The sequence below is a fragment of the Salvia hispanica genome, chromosome 5 (assembly GCF_023119035.1).
Source record: "Salvia hispanica cultivar TCC Black 2014 chromosome 5, UniMelb_Shisp_WGS_1.0, whole genome shotgun sequence".
In the NCBI taxonomy this organism is placed as follows: domain Eukaryota; kingdom Viridiplantae; phylum Streptophyta; class Magnoliopsida; order Lamiales; family Lamiaceae; genus Salvia; species Salvia hispanica.
In genome coordinates this window covers 25743713-25763474 of record NC_062969.1, presented here as the reverse complement: position 1 = coordinate 25763474, position 19762 = coordinate 25743713, and the positions used below count along the sequence as shown (strand labels likewise).

The 19762-nt window shown below is 37.1% G+C and overlaps 3 protein-coding genes across 5 annotated transcripts; 2 read left to right on the top strand and 1 right to left on the bottom strand.

The window, feature by feature from the left end:
- The first annotated feature begins 2763 nt into the window (after positions 1–2763).
- LOC125188813 (2-methoxy-6-polyprenyl-1,4-benzoquinol methylase, mitochondrial) lies at positions 2764–5844 on the top strand. Of its 2 annotated transcripts, none has more exons than XM_048085867.1 (8): positions 2764–2905; positions 3073–3199; positions 3298–3359; positions 4094–4252; positions 4383–4527; positions 4670–4741; positions 5212–5320; positions 5525–5844. In XM_048085867.1, the coding sequence occupies exons 1-8, from the start codon at positions 2821–2823 to the stop codon at positions 5624–5626; spliced, it is 861 nt and encodes a 286-aa protein (XP_047941824.1). In that variant the 5' UTR covers positions 2764–2820; the 3' UTR covers positions 5627–5844. The 2 variants fall into 2 exon arrangements, with proteins under 2 accessions (XP_047941824.1, XP_047941826.1); XM_048085869.1 differs by having other exon boundaries at positions 2888–2991.
- An 88-nt stretch (positions 5845–5932) lies between these two features.
- On the bottom strand, positions 5933–8217 carry LOC125188814 (auxin-responsive protein IAA16-like). 2 transcript variants are annotated; one of them, XM_048085870.1, is made up of 5 exons: positions 7911–8217; positions 6814–7031; positions 6447–6573; positions 6253–6350; positions 5933–6119 (listed from the first exon to the last, which is right to left on the bottom strand). In XM_048085870.1, the coding sequence occupies exons 1-5, from the start codon at positions 8099–8101 to the stop codon at positions 6082–6084; spliced, it is 672 nt and encodes a 223-aa protein (XP_047941827.1). In that variant the 5' UTR covers positions 8102–8217; the 3' UTR covers positions 5933–6081. The 2 variants fall into 2 exon arrangements, with proteins under 2 accessions (XP_047941827.1, XP_047941828.1); XM_048085871.1 differs by having other exon boundaries at positions 6289–6350; positions 7911–8213.
- Positions 8218–14659: 6442 nt separating this feature from the next.
- LOC125191321 (sec-independent protein translocase protein TATA, chloroplastic-like) lies at positions 14660–17343 on the top strand. The gene is made up of 2 exons (XM_048088848.1): positions 14660–15027; positions 17100–17343. Exons 1-2 carry the CDS (start codon positions 14731–14733, stop codon positions 17205–17207), a joined length of 405 nt encoding a protein of 134 aa, XP_047944805.1. The 5' UTR covers positions 14660–14730; the 3' UTR covers positions 17208–17343.
- Positions 17344–19762: the final 2419 nt, after the last annotated feature.

Genomic DNA, 19762 nt, shown 5'->3' with positions numbered 1-19762 from the left:
GTCGTTGCGCAAAGTAGGCCTTCTTTTCATCACTTATTTGTCGGATCGTCTTCACAAAGACCGGCCACCGAGTGTATATCCCATCCGCCAATTAGTAGCCCATATCATGCCGGCTGCCGTTGGCCACGAATGAGACGGCCGGACCGACGCCCTGGCACTTCTCGTTGAAGAGGGGAGACGAGTTCAGGACGTTGAGGTCGTTGTTCGACCCGGCTACCCCAAAATACGCATGCCGATCCACAGCCGGTAATCAGCCTACGGCCTCGAGGATTATCGTGGGGTTCTTTGACTTGTAGCCGGTCGTGTAGGCCCCCTTCCAGCAATCGGACAGCTCTTCCACTCCCAATGCATACGCCTATGCTGCCTAACATCCCGGGAACCCATGCTTCTCCCCGTGCATCCGCATCAAATTCCGACAATATTCGGGAGTAGGGCTTCAAGGTACTCGCTCACCGAAAATGCTGATCACGCCCCCCTTACGTAACTCCTTCGCACATTTCGGTGGCCGACGACTCACCGATGTGGAGGTACTCATCCCACATGTCTGCCGCGCCTCCGTAGGCCAACTGCCTGATTGCCGCCGTACACTTTTGGATAGGGGTGTGGCCGGGTCTGCCATCCGCATCGTGCCTGAAGCGGAAACACATATATTGACGCTCCAATGCCCGAACGATGCGCATAAACAACTCCCTGCGCATTCTGAAACGCCGCCGGAACATGTTGGCGGGAAACCGCGGGTACTCTGCAAAGTAGTCCTCGTACGGCCGGCCGATGTGCAGCTACGTGATCCCGATCAATCACTGCTCGGTGGTGGACAACTGGTGGAGGAGGGCGAGGTATCGCCTGCTGTTCCACCATACGCATGTACCGCTCCATCCCGCGGTTCATGTAGGCCTTCATAGCCTCGTTCATCCTCCGTTCGTACTCCTCGGATCCCCACCACTACCGCTACCGCTACCACCCGCGTGATCCATCGCTCGATGATGCTCTTGAACAGAAAGTTAGAGAGAGAGAAAACTCGTTAAAACAAGTGGTGCAAATGAAAATGAAACGAAAATCGCGTTTATATATGATTTAAAAAAAAAAAAAAAAAATCGAAAATCGGCGCTGGCCGATCGGGCCTCCACAATGGCGGCTAGCCGATCGGCTAGCGTTTCGGCCAGCGACGAGCGATCGGCGAGCCCACGCCGATCCGCTCGCCGATTTTGCGCTGGCCGATTGCAATGGTTCGGCTAGCCGATCGGCCAGCGCGATGAATCGGCTAGCCGATCGCTAGCCGACCATTGCAGATGCTCTTATACATTACTGAGATTGAGTATTTTATCTCTATTACTAGAATTATTGAATCCTACCTCTTGAGTGAAATATGAAATCCTCACTGCCTTTTGTGTTGAAAAAGAGAAGTTGGAGTTAGAAGTATGCAAGAACTTTTGTGGTGGATTTTCACAGTATGAAAACAACAGGATAGCATGACCTGGGACTTAAGTGTATAGATCAAAGGAGATCACAAAATGCATGGAACCATAAAAAATCTGTGTTGTGTGCTGTGCTATTTTTAATCTCATGCGGTTTAGTTTTTGCTCCGTTGACATATGTGCTGTGTCTTGCTCTACTCCCATTCTCATATTCTGGAAAAGTCTATGGAACATGTACTATGTTCTACAGAATTTATGTTTGTGAGATTGAGCCCTGTTGTTAGAGTTGGATGGCATACATTGAGAAGAGTTGTAATAGTGGTTTGGCTAATTCATCATGCTTACCATATTACAAAGAGTAGTACGTCGCTCAACAATTTATATACTGAAAGATTAGAGTGTTGACTGGTCTGAGCACCTAGGGTGCAGGCCAGTGCAGACTGATTCGAGAAATTAAAGGTTGAGTTAATAGGCGCATTTGCCAACTGCGATGGAGCAATGATATGCAACACCAACACCAATACTTGTTTCTCCATCAAGTATTGGATGTCGACAAAATTGAAACAATATAATTATAAATCAAGTCAAATACTAGTACATAACAATATGAAAAGAATGCGATTTTGTTTCAAACAACATAAATTAATTCAGATTTTATATAAAAATACTAAAATTATCTCATTAATAATATCATAATAATGGTAATGGGTTATACATATGAAGCGGCGTCACTTTGTTTTCATGAGATAAAAATCAATAATGCTATATAATAGTAGTACTAAAATTCAGCATTACTAACTGTCCTTAATTTTAATTCAGTTTACTCATTCAATTAATAAAAATGTCGTCAACAGGTCATCGCGCTGGGATTAATCTAGTAGTAGTATAAAAGTATGAACAATCTTCCATTCACTTTTTTTTCACTCAATTTCTTTAACAAAGTCGAACAGTTTTTTAAATTTAAATCGGTTCAAAATAGGGTATTTATTCCCGGAGGGAGAGAGTATATGTTGTGTGAATAAGCTTGGCATCATGTGATATCATAATTTCTACATACTCTAAGTGACATTTTTCTTTTTGAGATTTCCTTATCTGATTGATAGATTTCCTATAATGGAAACATTATTATCACTCTCCACTCAATTTACGAAACAAAAACTGTATAAATTCTCGTGTAGAGAGTATTAATTTTGTACTAATACATACAGTTAAATCCCTTAAACATGCTAGGTAATTACCGAAAATAAAAATGAAAATAAACAAAAGTTTAGTATGCTCAGCCCGCTATGCAAATGGGCTGGGTTGAGCCCATTTCTCTATACCCAACAACGAGAAGTAAAATTTGCTGAAGAAATACCAAACATTTTGGAATTCAATTGAGCAATCGCCGCTTATCACTGTAGTTATGTCAATGCGATCGATTTACCGGGGTTTGAGGAGGAATCATTCGCGTTTTTGCTCGCATTTGCACTCTCATGCTACTAGTTTTGGTCAGCCTTCATTTCCCCTTTACTTTTTACCCCCTTTTGCCAAATATTAGTGTGATTTAGAGATTGTTGTGGTGTTCCATCGCGATGTGAGTATAATCTGGTAAAACATGCAGCTATGTGTAATACTGTATAATATTTTTGAGTCTGCTTTTCCACTTTTGCTTTAGGTTTCAAGGAAGTTAGGGAGGAGGACAAGAGTCAGATGGTCGGCAATGTTTTCACAAGTGTAGCATCGAGTTATGATGTCATGAATGATTTAATGAGTGGTGGGCTGCATAGATTGTGGAAAGAAAGGTTGGCTGTGGCTGATGTATTTCTTGATTTGATTATTGGATCATGAGCTGATCTTCATATGTAGTAGTATTTCTTACTTTAATGTGCTTACTTTGTAGGTTGGTTTCCAAGTTGAATCCATTCCCGGGAATGAAGCATCTTGATGTGGCTGGTGGAACAGGTGATTTATAAGTATGGAGATAAGTTTGATGAGTATAAAGAGTCCACTTTATGAAATTCCATTCAAACATGTTTGTGCCAACACTATGAAGCTAAAAAAATATTTGATGCATATGCATTCTCAAAAAATACATCACACTGTTATTGTTAATACGATCGTTCATTTGCATTTCCACTTTCCTATCATGTCAGAATCTAATCTTGAAAATCACATAATAGTGCCATCCTGATTGACAGATTTTTCTGCCAAATCTTGCACATTCATACGTTAAAAAAGTTTTTATTGTCTGTTCTGGTTTCTTCGAGGCACTATAAAGGGACTATAACAAGCAAGAACCCCTGATTCCGATCGCTAGATGTTAGATTTTTTGATAATGAAGTTTTCGTTCGTATGGATAAGCTGTATAAAGAAGCAGAACAAATACCTATCAATATGTGCATATATGTTTATGTAGATCATGTTTGCAGTGCACTCAGAGCAAGGGGATACCCATGCAGAATTTGGAGCCATTTTGTTCATGTTGCGTAAAATTTGGAGCTAGTCATATCTATAGTCAATGCCACTTATCTACTAAAAATCTCTTCACCGTTTGAATTGATATGCTTTCTCGCTTTCGTTTCTGTTTTCATTTTAATGAAGTGGAAGATTGTTTCATGACATTTTATTCTTTTGATAGTTAGACCTGTTTGGTGTCATATTAGCTGCTTGGGTAAGGAGACTCTCTAATTTTACAGGGGATGTTGCTTTCAGAATCTTAGACAGTATCCATGGTGTTGCACGCAGAGCTGTAGGAGATATTCATGATGATAATCTACTTGAAGAAACGCAAATTTTTGTCTGTGATATTAACCCCAACATGTTACGTGTTGGCAGAAAGAGGGCCCAGGAGAGAGGTAAGGCAATACTTTTTATTTTCTGTATGCCACTTATGCAAAATGAAATCTCATATCGCTAACATAATGTTTCTGTATATATCAAGTCTGATTCAGTTTCTTAATGGAGTGTTCCCTGTATCACTGTCAGGGTTGGGAGACAGTAAATCTCTCATTTGGGTTGAAGGAGATGCGGAAAAATTAACATTTAGTGATGCTTCAATGGATGGTTATACAATTGCATTTGGAATAAGGAATGTAACACATATAGAAAAAGCTCTCGCAGAAGCTTACAGGTTACCCTCTGATTTTCAGTCCCCCCCCCCCTCTTTTTTCTCTATTTTGAGTTCCTTTTTTCTTGAGTTCCTAAGTTCCTTTATTTTTGTTCATTTAGATGCTAGTTTGGATATTCTAACTTGTGCTTATTGTATGTCAAAGGGTGCTTAAACCAGGAGGGAGATTTCTTTGTCTAGAACTCAGCCATGTGGAACTTCCAATTTTCAAAGATTTGTAAGCGTTACCAATATACTAATACAACCTCTATTCTGCTCATACTGTGCATATGTTATGTAGCATTGTCAGTGTCATTATCATTACCACATAATTACTTTTGTATGTGGAGCCAAACTCTCATCTCTCATACCCAGTTATATCAAACTCTTGTTGCTGTCTTTTGATTAGTGCATTCCTTTTGACGGTACATGCTTCTGTAAGTAATAGATGGCTCAAAGGGATTTTATCTTGACATTGTTTTTGTTACAGCATGCAATGTATTATTGTCCTCTGTATGGCATTTCTTTTTGCTAATCACTAGTCTTATGGTGAATTTATTGGTCAAAGAAACTGAATTAGATGACTCTTTCTTACATATCTAAAATCAATGCATTTTAGTTATAGATTCACTGTTCTACAGCTTAGGCAAGTTTCTGGCTCCCCGATATATATCCTCTGATACTTACCGATTAATGTTTATCTTTCAGGTATGATTATTACTCATTTTCAGTCATCCCGAAAGTAGGAGAGCTGGTTGCAGGTGATCGTGAATCTTATCAGTATCTGGTAGAGAGTATCCGCCGCTTCCCCAAACAGGTACACTTTCACTGATTCATAAAACCTGCCGAATATCTTCAGATCCACTTTCTTATTCTAGATCCATAAATTTGGTCTCATTGATGATAAGTAGAACACATCAAGCTCATGATACTTTTTGTATGATCATCAATCCTTTCCTGTTTGATAATTGCCGGAACATTACCTGATGTGGTGTATTCATGTTATTGTTTGCAACTGCAGGAGAAATTTGCGACGATGATTGCAGAAGCTGGTTTTCAGAAGGTTGAGTATGAAAACCTTGTGGGAGGCGTCGTTGCCATTCATTCAGGGCTCAAGTTTTAGGATTTGTGCATTTTCTGTATGATGTGTATGGTGTTGATTACTCCTGTTTTGGCCGTCGGATGAAATAGAATAGCTCGCGAATGTTGTGTAGAAACTAAAGCGGGACTGTGAATGTAGAGAGGAAAGTCTTAAACCTAGTTCAGAAACGACTTGTGTTTCAAATGGTTAAACAATACCAATAAATATGAAATCTATAATAATTGCCTTTTTTTGATTGATATGATCTTGTTGAGTTGAGGTAGTGGAGGAACTATCTTTGAAAGTGAGTTGCTGATTCGGTGTTATGCTAATCATATCGTCAACGAGTTTCACGAATCAAACTAAGATGATAGTAATATTAATAATGACAACCTTATAACTGAGTAGTAGTACATTTTAACTGCTGAACATTATCCACTATTTATATACTCACTCACAACAAAATTACACAAATGGAAATATAAGCAGAAGCCTTTTCATGCTCTGTTCTTGCACTTCTCCACTGCTCTGGGTGCTGCAATTAAGATAAAAAAACACTATCATTATATTAAGAAGAAAAAAGGAGAAATGTTATTAAACTTGCCTAGATCTAGTTTGTGCTTATTAACATTAGTTAAAAAAAGATAACACTCCTTAAACTTCTTTACTTTTTTGTGTAAACGGACAATCGAATCGAACAATACCAAGTCCAATGGCCTCCGAACTCTTCATTATCCTGAGACGTTTGCATGAATCAACGAACATCCTGGTTTTAAAAAAAAGAGGTAACACATAAATATTAATAATATAAAAAATAAATGCAAGATAATGAAATTTATTGGAAGTTTGAGTTGAAAAATACCCCCATGGAACATCTCCAACAAGCATCCAGTCTCCATCTTTATCTTGATAAGTAGGCACATAGTCAGACCCATTCAAAAGGTCAATCAATTTGCTCTCACACATCAACTCCTTCACCCCACAATCGCCTGCATCATTCAAATAAATTATTTGAATATAATATAGATCGATGCATCTTACTATTATAATGATATTACTATGATTATAATGTTCATTTTTAAAAAGTTACTACCTCCATTTAAAAAAAAAAATTAGTTACTCCACATTTTTTTCATTTTAGACTGTACCAATAGCCTCTATCACTTTTTTTCTCCGTCTTTTATTTACTTTACCAATTTTGAATCAAAATTCATATAGTTAATAATTACCGATTGTAGAGGAGGTGAACATTTTTCCGAGAGCTTCAGAAAGTTGTTGGTAGCTATTGTACATTTTCAAGTCCACTTTCCGGAGGTACGGTGCCCCATCTAGGCTGACTTTGATAAACGCGGCCGCAGCGCCACTTTCGCCGCCGCTACCGTCCTTTTGGACTGCAAGGGTGTTCTTTCTGAAGGATCTAACTGGTGGCCAACCAACTACTTGGGCCCTAAATATTCAAACCAACTTAATTAGTCCATCTATTTAAATTCCAACACTACCAAAAAATATCGCTATCATATTTTCCTAACAACCAATATATTATTTCGTAATTAACAGTAGTATAAAACAAGAAAGTATAGAATAGAGTTCAAATAAAAGCGCACATAAAATTGGGTGCATGTTGTGTCGAAAATGGTTGTCGCTTTCATTCAAATATTGGGCCAAAGGAAATAAAGAAAGATTCCAAATGTTTTGTTTGGTTATTGGAGTTTGACAGACAACCAAACATGTCCTCGCCTATTATCTTCCCACATTCACGTGTCCCACTTTAATCAAACCCACATCTTTTGAATTTCCCTCATTATTTTATTTCTCTATTATTTGAATAACACAATAGCTTAAGTTATGGACTACTATTTTTATGATGGAAATTTTTGACTGATTCGATTCTATATTTTCACTTTCTTTCTTCCATTTAAACTATACCTCTTTTACGACAATATTTGCATGTGTGCACTACACAAAAACTAACAATTTATGTCATAATTTAAACAGATAACAGCTAAAATGTGTTGTATGTAAATTACTAAATCATCCACAAAAATTAAATTAAATAAGAATAATTACAGATATAACAATATTTCTTTTATACATGTAACTAACAATTTTTTTTATCATGAGACTCGAATTTCGAAATGCTTTTTTATCAATTCAAGTGGCATCAAGTAGCCAAGATCAACATCAATTGCAAAAGTCGAACATATGTATAATATGTCAATCACTATGCGCATAATGTAGTAATGATTAAACTGAGAAAAAGAGGAATATCAAACCAAAAAAAAAAAAAACAGAAAAAATGAAAAATGAGAGCAACCAATTAACTTACTTAGCAGGTGGCTTTGCAGTGATCTTTTCCTGTTGGTGATGAGGAGATGATGAAGAAGCCATGGATGCATTCAAATTGAGCTTCAAATCTATAGTTTGAGAAAACTCTCTCTTCAAACAACCACCGGGTAGCCCTAGCCTCAGCTCAGTCTCCTCGTACTCGAGCCGATTCTCGTGATGCTTCGTCCCCATTAGTGCAAACTTCTCTAGCAGATGCTGATGTTATAATACAAACTTTACTCTACTTGTACAACTCTAGCTTTCTTTGTTTGATGAAATGAATATTATGGAAGAAGTGGTGGATATAAGAAATATGGGGTAATTATTTAGTGCTTTTATTTCATTAACATAATTTGGAGGGATAAGATGTGGCCGCGTGGAGGGATGTGATTGGAGGGCATTGTCGGAGAAATAATGACGTCATTAATGACGAAAATTGAACCATAATTGTATTGAATCCAACAGACCAGAGGAGATATGGAGGAGTTGGTATTTTATCAACAGACAGATAATCCTGCTTTTGTTTATACAAATACTATAAAGTTGCCAACTTGCAAAGATTCTTTTCTTTTTCATACTATTGGTTACGATCTCTATTTATTTATACATTTTTGTAGTATTAAATTATAGGTCCAACATATTTTCAGTTGTTTTCGGCCAATGTGCTGACAATTAAGCAACAGGCGTGTGTTAGGTCGGCTTTCTAGTATATAAAATGTTTTGATTTTAGTCGTAGTATAATATAATGTGTTGGAGCATTAATATTCTTCTATGTTTCAATATTTATGTCACTACATTTTGTATACAGTTTTATTTTCTGCCAAGATAATATTTTTCTAACAATTGTTTTATTTTTATATAATGAAAAAAAACGGTTACAATTCAAGAACCACATGAAAACTTTAAGATCGCACAGATCACTATAACCACAGTTGCTACAATACCCATTTGGTAACCGCTCATCCGAGTCAATGGTTAAAACTCGCAATTTGAGTGGAGCAACATGTAGCAACAATCGATGGAGTCTCAAGTAAGTGGGTGTATAGATAGGCTCGAATAAAGAGCGGGCCTCATAATAAATGTAATGAGCTACTTTTGAAATGGTTCACAAAAATATACAGCTCCATCACACTAGATCGTTGTTGTTAATATGTTGTTGCTCCAGTAAAATTTGTCATAACTATTCATGTGCCAAGAATGAAATGCTCATTACCTGAGTCCACCCTTGCTCATTAAGTCTAATTTATACACTCAGAGTTCGACCTCCAACAACTTCTTTTTTTTGAAAGATTAGCAAATCGGTAAGTTTGGTATATGTCATGGTTTTAAAACGCCAATATAATTGGAATTTGGTCTAAATCATATAGCCTTGATTGTTATTCACCTGAAATAACAACCCTTGTTTTGAAAAGAAACAAGATTTTAAAGTTAATAAACCATATCAATCAAAAAGACTAACTAAATTAGCCATTATAATTGGAATTTGGTCTAAATCATACTCAGTATAGCCTTAATTGTGATTTACCTGAAATAACAACACTTCAATTAACAACCCTTGTTTTGAAAAAAAACAAGATTTTAAAGTTAAAAAAAGACCATATCAATCAAAAAGAATAACTCAATTATTTAGTGGGTACAGTTTGCAAAATCACAGTAAAATAAAATCTATGAAAAACATACTACTACTATAAACTAAATGTATTTTTTAAAAAAAGAATTACGGCGCAGCCGCTCCCATTGCGATCACACTCATAAAGTCATAATTGAACTAGTTACAAATTTTAGAAAGCATAAAGTTGATAAGTATTTTTCTGTAGAACAACAGCGAAATCATATTATTGAAGGAAAAATGAGGAGAAAATGAATTCAGAGAAAAAGCAGAGCACCCACACACACACAAGTGGAAAAGGACATCGCCATTATCATGTGATGTGTATGCTTGATTCAACCCCAACAAAATGTATGAATTAACATATTGGCCCAACACAGCTCACACAACACTGCAAATTTGTCATCTCATTCTTTATCTCATTTATTAGCAAACATTGGTTCTTATCCATACTAGTTGTATTTTTTAGATAAATGTTTACAAATATGAGTTGGTTTGAACGCTCCGATCTATTGCTTTATTTATTACTCCTTTAGTTAATTTTAATTAGCTATTATATTTAATTATTTAAGTTCTGTGAAAGTTGAGATAAGAATGAAATTTAGATGAACAACAATGAGAATGTAAAATTGAATTGAGAATCAGAGAACTTAAACAAGAATAATGATAAGTTTGGAACAAATGAATTACGTGGTTCGGTTCCAAGACCTACATCCACAAGAAAGAAAACACCCGATCCTTCTTACTCGCAATTACAAATGGTTACAAACAATCAAGCTCAACAATGAGCACTACACACTGGATTGAATCACAATCTGATTCAATATTCTACACTTGAAAATGCAATCAAAGTAAGACGAAAACCTCACAAATCACAATGTGTTTTACACACCAACTCACTAAGAATAAAACTAACTTCAAAAACTAAAATTGTGTTGCTTTACTCTGAACTTTAAGTTGGTCTAAACAGCATCTCTAATCTGCTGCACTGCTGCACAGTTAACCACTTCACTAACCAACTCCAACCTTGAAGCTCTGTCATCTCTGTCATTTATCAACCATGTGCTGAATTTCGGCAACATGTTTTTATCGGTAAGTTGTAAGCCTTGCGGTTCGAGGTGTCTGAGGTGCATGAACACTTTATATTTGTTCGTTTGGTCTGTAAACTGAAGCTTTAATTCCAAGCTTATTAAATTAACGGTAAAAACAAGAAAAGGAAATATGACTAATCCATTAAATTATGAGTCGAATAAAATTTTTTAAACACGGATAATAATGAGCAAAAATTTAACCATGCTATAAAAAAAATTATATAATGATGATTGTAAATTTTATAGCACGATTCTATGGTCTCCTATAACTTTTAATTCAATAAAATTGAATTATTCAGTGTTTCGAGTTAAATTTTTTCTTTATTTAATGATCTTGTATATGTTCTGATAATATGTAGTACTATATAGATAATAAAGGAAATAAATCACGTGAACTTAGTACTATAAATTAAAATGAGTGGCAAGTTCAGTGACTAAATTTGTATAGACATGGAGTATATAGATAATGAAAGAATAAAAAATCAGGTATTTGTTTCAAACAGGCGCACATATGTATAAGTTATAATAGTATATAAAAAAGAAAATTTGCGATGTCGCCGCATGTGACATCTCCGGCAAATAGGCGGCAATGAATTATACTCCCTCCGTTCCATAATGCATTTCATTTTTTTCACTCATTTTAAAAAAATGATATTAAATAGTTAAAGTGGAGAGAGAGTAAAGTAAGAGAGAATAATATAGAGAAGAGTCTTATCTACAATATTCTCTCTCTTATTTTACTTTTTCTCCACTTTAACTATTTATAATTATTTTTTCAAAATGAGTGAGCAAAATGAAACGCCTCTGTTACTATGGAACGGATGTAGTATATATCTAGTCATGATCATGATCTGCTCGCAAAATATTCAGTCCCACACTTAGCTCATGGCTCATCGGGTGTCCGTGTCTTCATCTCGCACTTGCAGAGCTTCCTCAGTGACATGATTCCATTCGTCTCTACCTCATCATCCATCATCTGCTCAAGAAACATTAGGTAGTAGGACTATTTATTTATACCAGCAACTACTAGAAAGAATCTCCAGACAATTAAACATTTTCCAAAGCGAAATTCATAACAATCCCGGTTTAGAATTGTAGACTGAGCAAATTAACTTAACTACTTTAGTATCCCAAATCTAGAGTAGAGGTGCCCACGGTTCCGGAATCACCGGTTCCGGTTTTGGAAATTGTTGAACCGGAACCGAACCGCGAGGGTGTTTTGCGGTTACGGTTCCGGTTTCAAAACCACCGGTTTCGGTTTCGGTTCGGAACCAACGGCTTTCCGGCGGTTTTTCACGGTTCCGAACCGCCGATTTTGTTGCGGTTTTTGTTGTTCCGGCTTGATTTCATGGTTTTCCGGTGGTTTTTCGCGGTTCCTGTTTGAAACCGTCCGGAACCGACAGTTCTGGCACGGTTTCGGTGCAAAATTTTTTGAACCTGACCGGACCACGGTTAAAAAAATCGACGGTTACGGTTTCGGTTTTAACCGCCGGTTCGGTAAATTAACCTTGGGCAGGTCTAGTCTAGAGCATACGTCAAAAGCAAGTATGGGTTGAAATAGAATAATCTAAGAACTCCTTACTGTCAGTAAAGGAAAAGATAATAGCGTCAAATCATAATATGTACCCAAGAATACTTGGAGCACAAATTCTACCACGTTTACTTACTTTGTAATCCCTATAAAGAGGGTCTCATATCATTCAATAAAATCATCAAGGCAATACAATATACTACTATTCCTAAAGCCATTCTCGTTCTTTAATTTTAGTATGTACATCTCCCCATTTCAATTCCATTGTTCAACACTTAATTTTAGTATTTATATCTCGCCATTTCAATTCCATTTTTCAACACTTATTGTCCAATAGAGCAGTTTGTGCACTAGAGATATTAATAAAACTGCACTAATAGGTGTCCTAATAGTAAGCAATAATATCAGTATGCACAAAATGAGTTTACCTCTGAAAAAATTGCTAGGCTTTGGTCAGTCCATTACAAAAGAATACCGCTTTTTTCCAGCTTGGCAGGCTAAAATATATTCCTTCATTTTATATGTAGATAGATACCCAGCTGAAATAACAGCATATTATAAACGTGTAGTTAGAGCACTCCCAATGGGCTCGGCGTTAAACTCTTTCGCCGGCCAATGGGACGATTTCGGCGAATTCTCGGCGTTATTCCTCCCGAATTAACGCCAACCGGCGATCCATCGCCGAAACATCGCCGAATCATCGCCGCCCACTGTGGGCGCGATTCGGCGATGTTCGGCGATAATTTTTTTTTTTTTTTTGGGCGCAGGTTACGGAGAAGTACACGACCAACAAGACTGCCTCGATGAAGGACCATGGCAGTGAGGCGATCCGCCGGCATTGGGAGCGCCTCATGAGGGACTGCGCCCATTTCAACGGTATATATTCTAACTTGATGACGAACATGACGAGTGGCCAGAACGAGCACATGGTCCGAGATGAGGCCATCCGGATGTATAGTGGCCAGTTCTTGTCGAAGGGCTTCAAGTATTGGAAAATCTATGATAGGCTGAAGGATCTCCCTAAATTCCGGACGGAGATGCACAGCGCGCTGCACGGGAAATCGGTGCGCTCGCGACTTAGCGGTGCGGAGAGTGAGGGCAGCGCGATCCCCATCGACTTGTCTGAGGATGGTCCGCACGAGCGCCCTGTAGGAGCGAAGAAGGCGAAGGGGAGGCGGAAGGGGAAGGGCACATCATCAGATGCCCAGTCGGAATCCCCGTTCTTACAACAAGCCACGTTCTCTTCCAATGCCGCCACTCTGGCGCAGTTGTACACGCTGTACTTCACCGGCGGCGGAACCCCAGAAGAGAAGCAGTCCCTCTGGTCGACCATCCAAAATATGAAGATCAAGATGGACCTCTCGCCGGACGCTCCTCCCTCTTAGTTTTTTAAATCCTTGTTTTTTATGGTTTTTTATTTGTAGTTTTTTTTTTCTCGTTGTATTATATTTTCCAATGATTAATACAACGACGAATTGTTCATTTATAAATCTATTTATTAAACACATTTGTAGGGAAAATTAAATAATATTAAAAATGATGATGTAAAAATGAAATGTTGAGTTAGGGAGAAATAAGGGAAAAACCATTGGAGCAGTTGGCTAAAAGTTGGCTAAAAACTGTGGATAAATTTTGATGATGATGTGGCACTGATGTGGCAGGAGTTAGGGAGAAATAAGAGAGTTTTTAGGGAGAGGATTGAGAGTGCTATTATGTAATCGTCTAAGCACTAACTACTTTTTGAAAAACACATCTTACAATTACGTACTTTATTATTGAACTCATTTATTATATTAGTATTAATTAACATATTAATGAATCTTTCATAACATATTAATGAATCTCATAACTTCATAAAATACATATATTAATCAAGTACTAGTATTTCTTACTTATCACGAATCAATTTCAAGATAGGAGTAGTTAATATGCTACAATCATTTACTTAAAAAATAGACTTAAAAAATAGACGGATTCAATACCGTTTAACTTAATAATATTAAAACTTTTGTCATTCATACGATCCAATCAAATTACATTGATCATGCACGATTAGAGTGAGAATGTACTGTATATCTTATTGAAAATATCACACAGTATGCAATCAAAAATATCATATTGTTATTTTTATTGAATTTTTTGTTATACCATCACGATATATCTATGTTTCGGTATGGAGCTTTTCCAAAATATTGTTATACCATACTATTTCAACTTTCAATTATCTTTATCCTGAAAATATTATTATGTTATATTATAATATTTCTCGGTATATTAGAATGTTATATTAGTCGGTATATTTATAGTACTTATATGAAAATTTATACATTTCAATATTTTCAATTCTTTGTTACGATAATTACGGTTTACACATAATTCCAACATTTATCTTACAACAAAGCTATTAAATTCGGCTTGTATCGACAGGTTCTGCAATCGATAATCCATTGGAATTTGTAATGACTTAAATTCATAATTTAAAAAGATGAAAAATCCAATTCTTGTTTGACTATTAGTTCCGCCATGAAGTCTAGATAGCCTTTTCCCAAAAACACACAAAACACGAGCCAAATTAAGCTCTCTTCCTCCAATGGCCGCCGCATCATCTTCCACCTTAGCAGTGCCACTCACCTCAAACCCATCCACAAAACTCACCTCTCTCTCCTCCTCCGCTTCACTATTCTTCAGCTCCAGTCTCAAAAACCGCGCTCTCGCTGTGGATCGGCCCAGGAGAGCTCAGAAACGGGGATTCTCCTGTAACTGCATATTCGGCCTTGGAGTGCCTGAGATCGTCGTGATTGTCGGCGTCTCCGCCCTCGTTTTCGGCCCCAAAGCTCTTCCCGAAGTGGGCCGCAGCATTGGCAAGACTGTCAAGAGCTTTCAGCAGGTCTTACCTTTTCGATTCATGTCTTGTTATTATTTCCGATAGCTGATTCTTGAAGATGGGGTAGTTGAACTCTACACTAAGAATCAATATTTCCCAGAAAAATAAACTAAATCAATGAGAAATTAAAAAAAAATGTGATCCTTATATGTGAGCAATAGCTGAATCATATGTCAGTGATTTGGATATTACTGCTACAATAATTTGTGTTCACGCTTGTTTGATGGAGTATATGTTTATGCGTTTCTTAAGGATTAAACCTTGGTATCATTAGCATTATTAGTAGTATTAGTCGAAAGGGAAGCCATCTTAAATTTTGTTTTACTTAAGAGATTCCAGTCAACACTCATGAATATCGAACCAAATTGCATCCATCATTCTTTGAAATCAAGATCAAGGCTAAAGTAGATATGCTCTATCTGATTTTGGAGTTTGCTTATATCTTGCTGAAAGGCCTGTGTGTTAATGTACAGTTCTTTTAGCTACAAAGAGGTAAAACAAATAAATGGCGTGAATAAATGACACATTTTAACTTAAATAAGTGAATTCTTTCAAGTTGTTGCTGATTTGGATGTACTGCATTTTTACTTCATTTATGTCAACAGCTAAGGATCTTGGATAAACATCAGTGCACTTGACATCTGATATGTCAAGTTTGGAGGAATGTTAGATTGCATAAAAAACTTATCAAAGTGCCAAAGCTTTTATAGTACATCAATATAGGTCGCCAACTTTTCGGTATAGTAACTTAGGCTTGTGCGTTCTTTTGAATGATCAAATGATCTCGTCACATTGTGCAGATTGTTATTTGCATAATATAGCAGTCAATTTTTCCTTCCCAAATTAATCTTAAGATGCCTGGAAGTCATTAGTAGATTCAATGTTGTTCTTTCGTGATGAAAAGAAAGGAACATCTCGTAAGGCTAACTTGGAGCTAGAATATAGAGGATGGATTATATATACCAAAATTTTCCTTTCACCAAAGTCTAGCATTTTTATGTTGCTTCACCATATCCATCAATCATTGGAAATGTGCAGCTAATTTATATTTTTCGAGCTGTTCCTACTATGTTTGGAATAAACAGTTGCGTAGAGCCAATGTTTAAATGGTTAAGTCATGTGTGGTAGCAGAACTATCTTTTTTCTATTTGCTGAAGCCTGAAATGAACCTCAACTGGTGGATTGGACCATGGGCTACTGATTGTGGTTTTAAGGCCAGAAGAATATTTAAGTGGCAAGCACGTCCCATCATAGTTTTGAGTAGTAATACAATGAAAAAATGTATTTTGAGTGTACAGCTTTGTGGAAAACTGAAGAAGTTTGATGACAAAACAAAACCTATCCCTAATTCTTTGACATGGGCTTAAAGCTAACCTTATAGACCAGTCAACTAGTGATATGCTATGCTGTAAAAGCCATGAGCAGAGATTTTAGACAAGTTTGTCTTCTCTACAAATGCATTCAGATAAACTGTTTACAGATATCGACAAGAATCTGATTTGGCATTTATAGCTCTTATATATTGCCTCCTGTATCTGTAATACTCTCAGAAAGGAATAACTACGCATCATCATTTCGTACATATATGTAAATCTGAAGTGAAATTATTGTGTTTAAGTCTAAAGATATGCCAAGATAACTTTTGTTAATTCTTAAATCTATAGTATTTTCAGCTAGTTTCTCAAGTCTTTCTGGTGATTTGCTGGTGATTTGTTCCAAAATCAGCATAAATAGTAAACAGCAATCACATATTTCTTGCTTACCTATTTGGATACATGCTTAATTGATCTGTGGTGGACGATACGTAATCCTTTGTTGTCTGCTTATAAAATATACTAGGGCCTATAATCATGTCCTTGCATATACTAGCCAACTGAAATGCTAATGAACATTCGATGTAATACTGATTTTGTCGCAATATCTTTTCTTTTGTGCTTCTCAAGCTCACCCCTCTAAGTGTTGCTTAACTACATGAAGCCTTGACAAGAGTTATTTGATTAAGAATCAATGTCTCACGATCATGATAAATATTGGTGAAGTACTACAAGTTTGGTGTTGACACATTTGAACTGTAGGCGGCCAAGGAGTTTGAGACCGAAATAAGGAAGGATGTCGAGGATTCAGCAGAAGCTTCCGGCGAGAATATCGAGATAGCCAAGGAAGGGCAGCAGCAAGAAGCTTAAGTTTCCAGCAGAAAAGGGGGGTGTTCAGTTTTGATGTAGTGGAAATTTGCTATAGCAGCTTCCTTTCTGACATGAACTATAGTAATGTTTTGGATACAGATTATAAAGGTTTTTAGTCGTGTTGGATTTTATTTAACTTTGCAAGTATTCAGCCCCTTTTACATTTTCCCCTTTCCTGGATGATGAAATAAAGTAATGCACAACAATTGCCCTTGAAAATTAGGCTTATTTTTCACAATTCGCAAAGAAACATTGATATGTTCACGGTTAATCTACTTCAAATGTTAAATTTGGTGGCAAATTTAAAATTAGTTGTGAATTAGGAATATCAGCAATACAAATATCGCATAAACCCTAGGGTAGAGGTGTCCAAACCAAATCGGACCGAACCGGCGGTTCGGAACTGGAACCGGAACCGGACGACGGTTCCGGTTCGAAATCCGGTTACACGGTTATTACGGGCCGGTTACGGTTCAAAAAATAGGTAACTGGAACCGGCGGTTAACCGGGAATATGTAGCCGTTCGCCGGTAGGTTCGTAGGGTTGCAGGTGTAGGTCTGAAAAAGGTCGGTTAACCGCCGGTTTGTGTCGGAAAACCGGCGGTTTGTGTCAAAAAACCGGCGGTTTCTGACACAAAACTGCCGGTTCCCGACGGTTCGGGGCTAGGGTTCAGGCGTAGGGTTTAGGGTTGCAGCGTAGGGTCTGAAAAGGTGTCGGAAACCGCCGGTTTTCGGTCAGAAACCGACGGTTTTTTTTTTTTTTTAATATCAGATTTCTCCCCATTTTTATCTATAAATACCCCCTTCTTCATCACTTCTACACACCCCATTCTTGTGTTAACAAGGATTTCTCTCTCAATCTCCAATTCTCTATTCTCTACCTCATTCTCTCAATTTGCTCTCTACATGTTTACCTAAGTTGTTCATCAATTTTCATAATTTGCTCTTTATATTAGTTACAACTTGTTCAACTACATTACTATAAAAAAAATATGTCTTCTTCTCGTGGTGGTGGTGACCGTGATCGACGGGGCAAAGGAATTGCCGAAGATCAATCTACCCGTCCGAAAAAATCACGACGACCTACTCGTCGAGAAATTTTGGAAGAGGTTTCCCATGCTGAGGCTGTTCGCTTACAAGTAAGTTATAAAATAGTTTGCATATTATTTTTTTTATGCATAACTTAATAAGTTTGAGTTCATGATTTTTCTATGTTCATCTTCTAAATTCTAATTCGTACATATACTACTATTTGTAGATGGAAGAAGATCGTCGTGCAGCTGCAGCCATTGCACTAGCCCAATTGGGTGGTCATGGCGCGGTTGGCGCCGAATCCGATGCTGATAATTACATCTCGGTCGATGATTACGATATTGATGACGTTAATGTTAATCCGAACGATGATAATGAGGACAGTGACGGTGACCACGAAAATGAGGAAATGCCCCCCACCCCTTCACAAGACGGCCGCGGAGAAAAATCTAAATATAAATCTGATATATTTGTGAAACATTTCAAAAAGGTCCCAATAGTTTCTTCCGCTAATGAAGTGCCGATATTTTTTATGGCATATTGTAACTACTGCACCAAAAAATACAAATTCAAGAAGTCCGGGGGATATGGCTCTCTCATCCGTCACATGCAGACGATTCATCCCGAACTATATGGGCATAGCGCTAGCCAAACCCAACTCAACTTCCAAAGTGCGAGTGCCCATGGCTCCGCCTCCGGTTCGTCTCAAACAGGTACGCCGTCCTCCGCTCTTTTAAGATATGATCATAAGCATACTACTGACGTTATGGCTAAATTTACTGCCATGCATCATCCTCCTTTTGGTATTTATGATAATCAAGATTCGATGAAAGAGTGTTATAATTTGAACTCAAAAAGACTACCTAGAACTAGTATTCAACGATCTACCAAAAATCAATATTATGAAATGAAAAAAGATTTATCACAATATTTGAGTAACTTGGGACACAAAGTGAATATTTGCTCTGATGTATGGACTGGCGCTTTCCAAAAGCATGCATACATGGGAATTACGGTTCACTTTAGGGACAATAGTTGGTCTTTGAACAAACGTTTAATTGCTTTTAGAGATTTTCCTACACCACACATTGCAAATGCAATTGCTTTTTTAATTATTCAAGTTTTGAATGAATATCAATTATGCAATAAGGTGTTTTCTATTGCTTTTGATAATGCAACTGCTAATACTGCAAGTATTAGCGACTTGATTGATGTGTGCTCTCCGATTATCGATGGTAAGTATTTTCATCAAAGATGTGTATGTCATATTTTGAACTTATGTGTACAAGATGCGCTTTCTTTATGGCAAAAGCATGTTGATCCTATTAGAAATGCAGTTAGAGCGATCCATTTCAAGCTTGGCAAGGCTTGGAAAAAATATTGTCGTAACAGGAACATCAGGTATACAACTTTTATAATGGATGTGTCTACTAGATGGAACTCTACATATGATTGCCTCAATTCTACTTTGGAGCATAAAGATGCTTTGTGCGATTTTTTTAGAACTAATCCCTATGGTGATAT

What these genes read in the sequence shown, in the direction of transcription:
- LOC125188813 (XM_048085867.1), top strand. Translation starts at nt 2,821, where the DNA reads ATGTCAATGCGATCGATTTACCGGGGTTTGAGGAGGAATCATTCGCGT. An exon ending in CTCTCATGCTACTAGTTTTG is followed by an intron (nt 2,906 to 3,072) that starts GTCAGCCTTCAT and finishes CTTTTGCTTTAG; the next exon opens with GTTTCAAGGAAGTTAGGGAG. An exon ending in TGATGTGGCTGGTGGAACAG is followed by an intron (nt 3,360 to 4,093) that starts GTGATTTATAAG and finishes CTAATTTTACAG; the next exon opens with GGGATGTTGCTTTCAGAATC.
- LOC125188814 (XM_048085870.1), bottom strand. Translation starts at nt 8,101, where the DNA reads ATGGGGACGAAGCATCACGAGAATCGGCTCGAGTACGAGGAGACTGAG. An exon ending in ACTGCAAAGCCACCTGCTAA is followed by an intron (nt 7,032 to 7,910) that starts GTAAGTTAATTG and finishes TTGAATATTTAG; the next exon opens with GGCCCAAGTAGTTGGTTGGC. An exon ending in GTTCACCTCCTCTACAATCG is followed by an intron (nt 6,574 to 6,813) that starts GTAATTATTAAC and finishes TGAATGATGCAG; the next exon opens with GCGATTGTGGGGTGAAGGAG.
- LOC125191321 (XM_048088848.1), top strand. Translation starts at nt 14,731, where the DNA reads ATGGCCGCCGCATCATCTTCCACCTTAGCAGTGCCACTCACCTCAAAC. An exon ending in CTGTCAAGAGCTTTCAGCAG is followed by an intron (nt 15,028 to 17,099) that starts GTCTTACCTTTT and finishes TTTGAACTGTAG; the next exon opens with GCGGCCAAGGAGTTTGAGAC.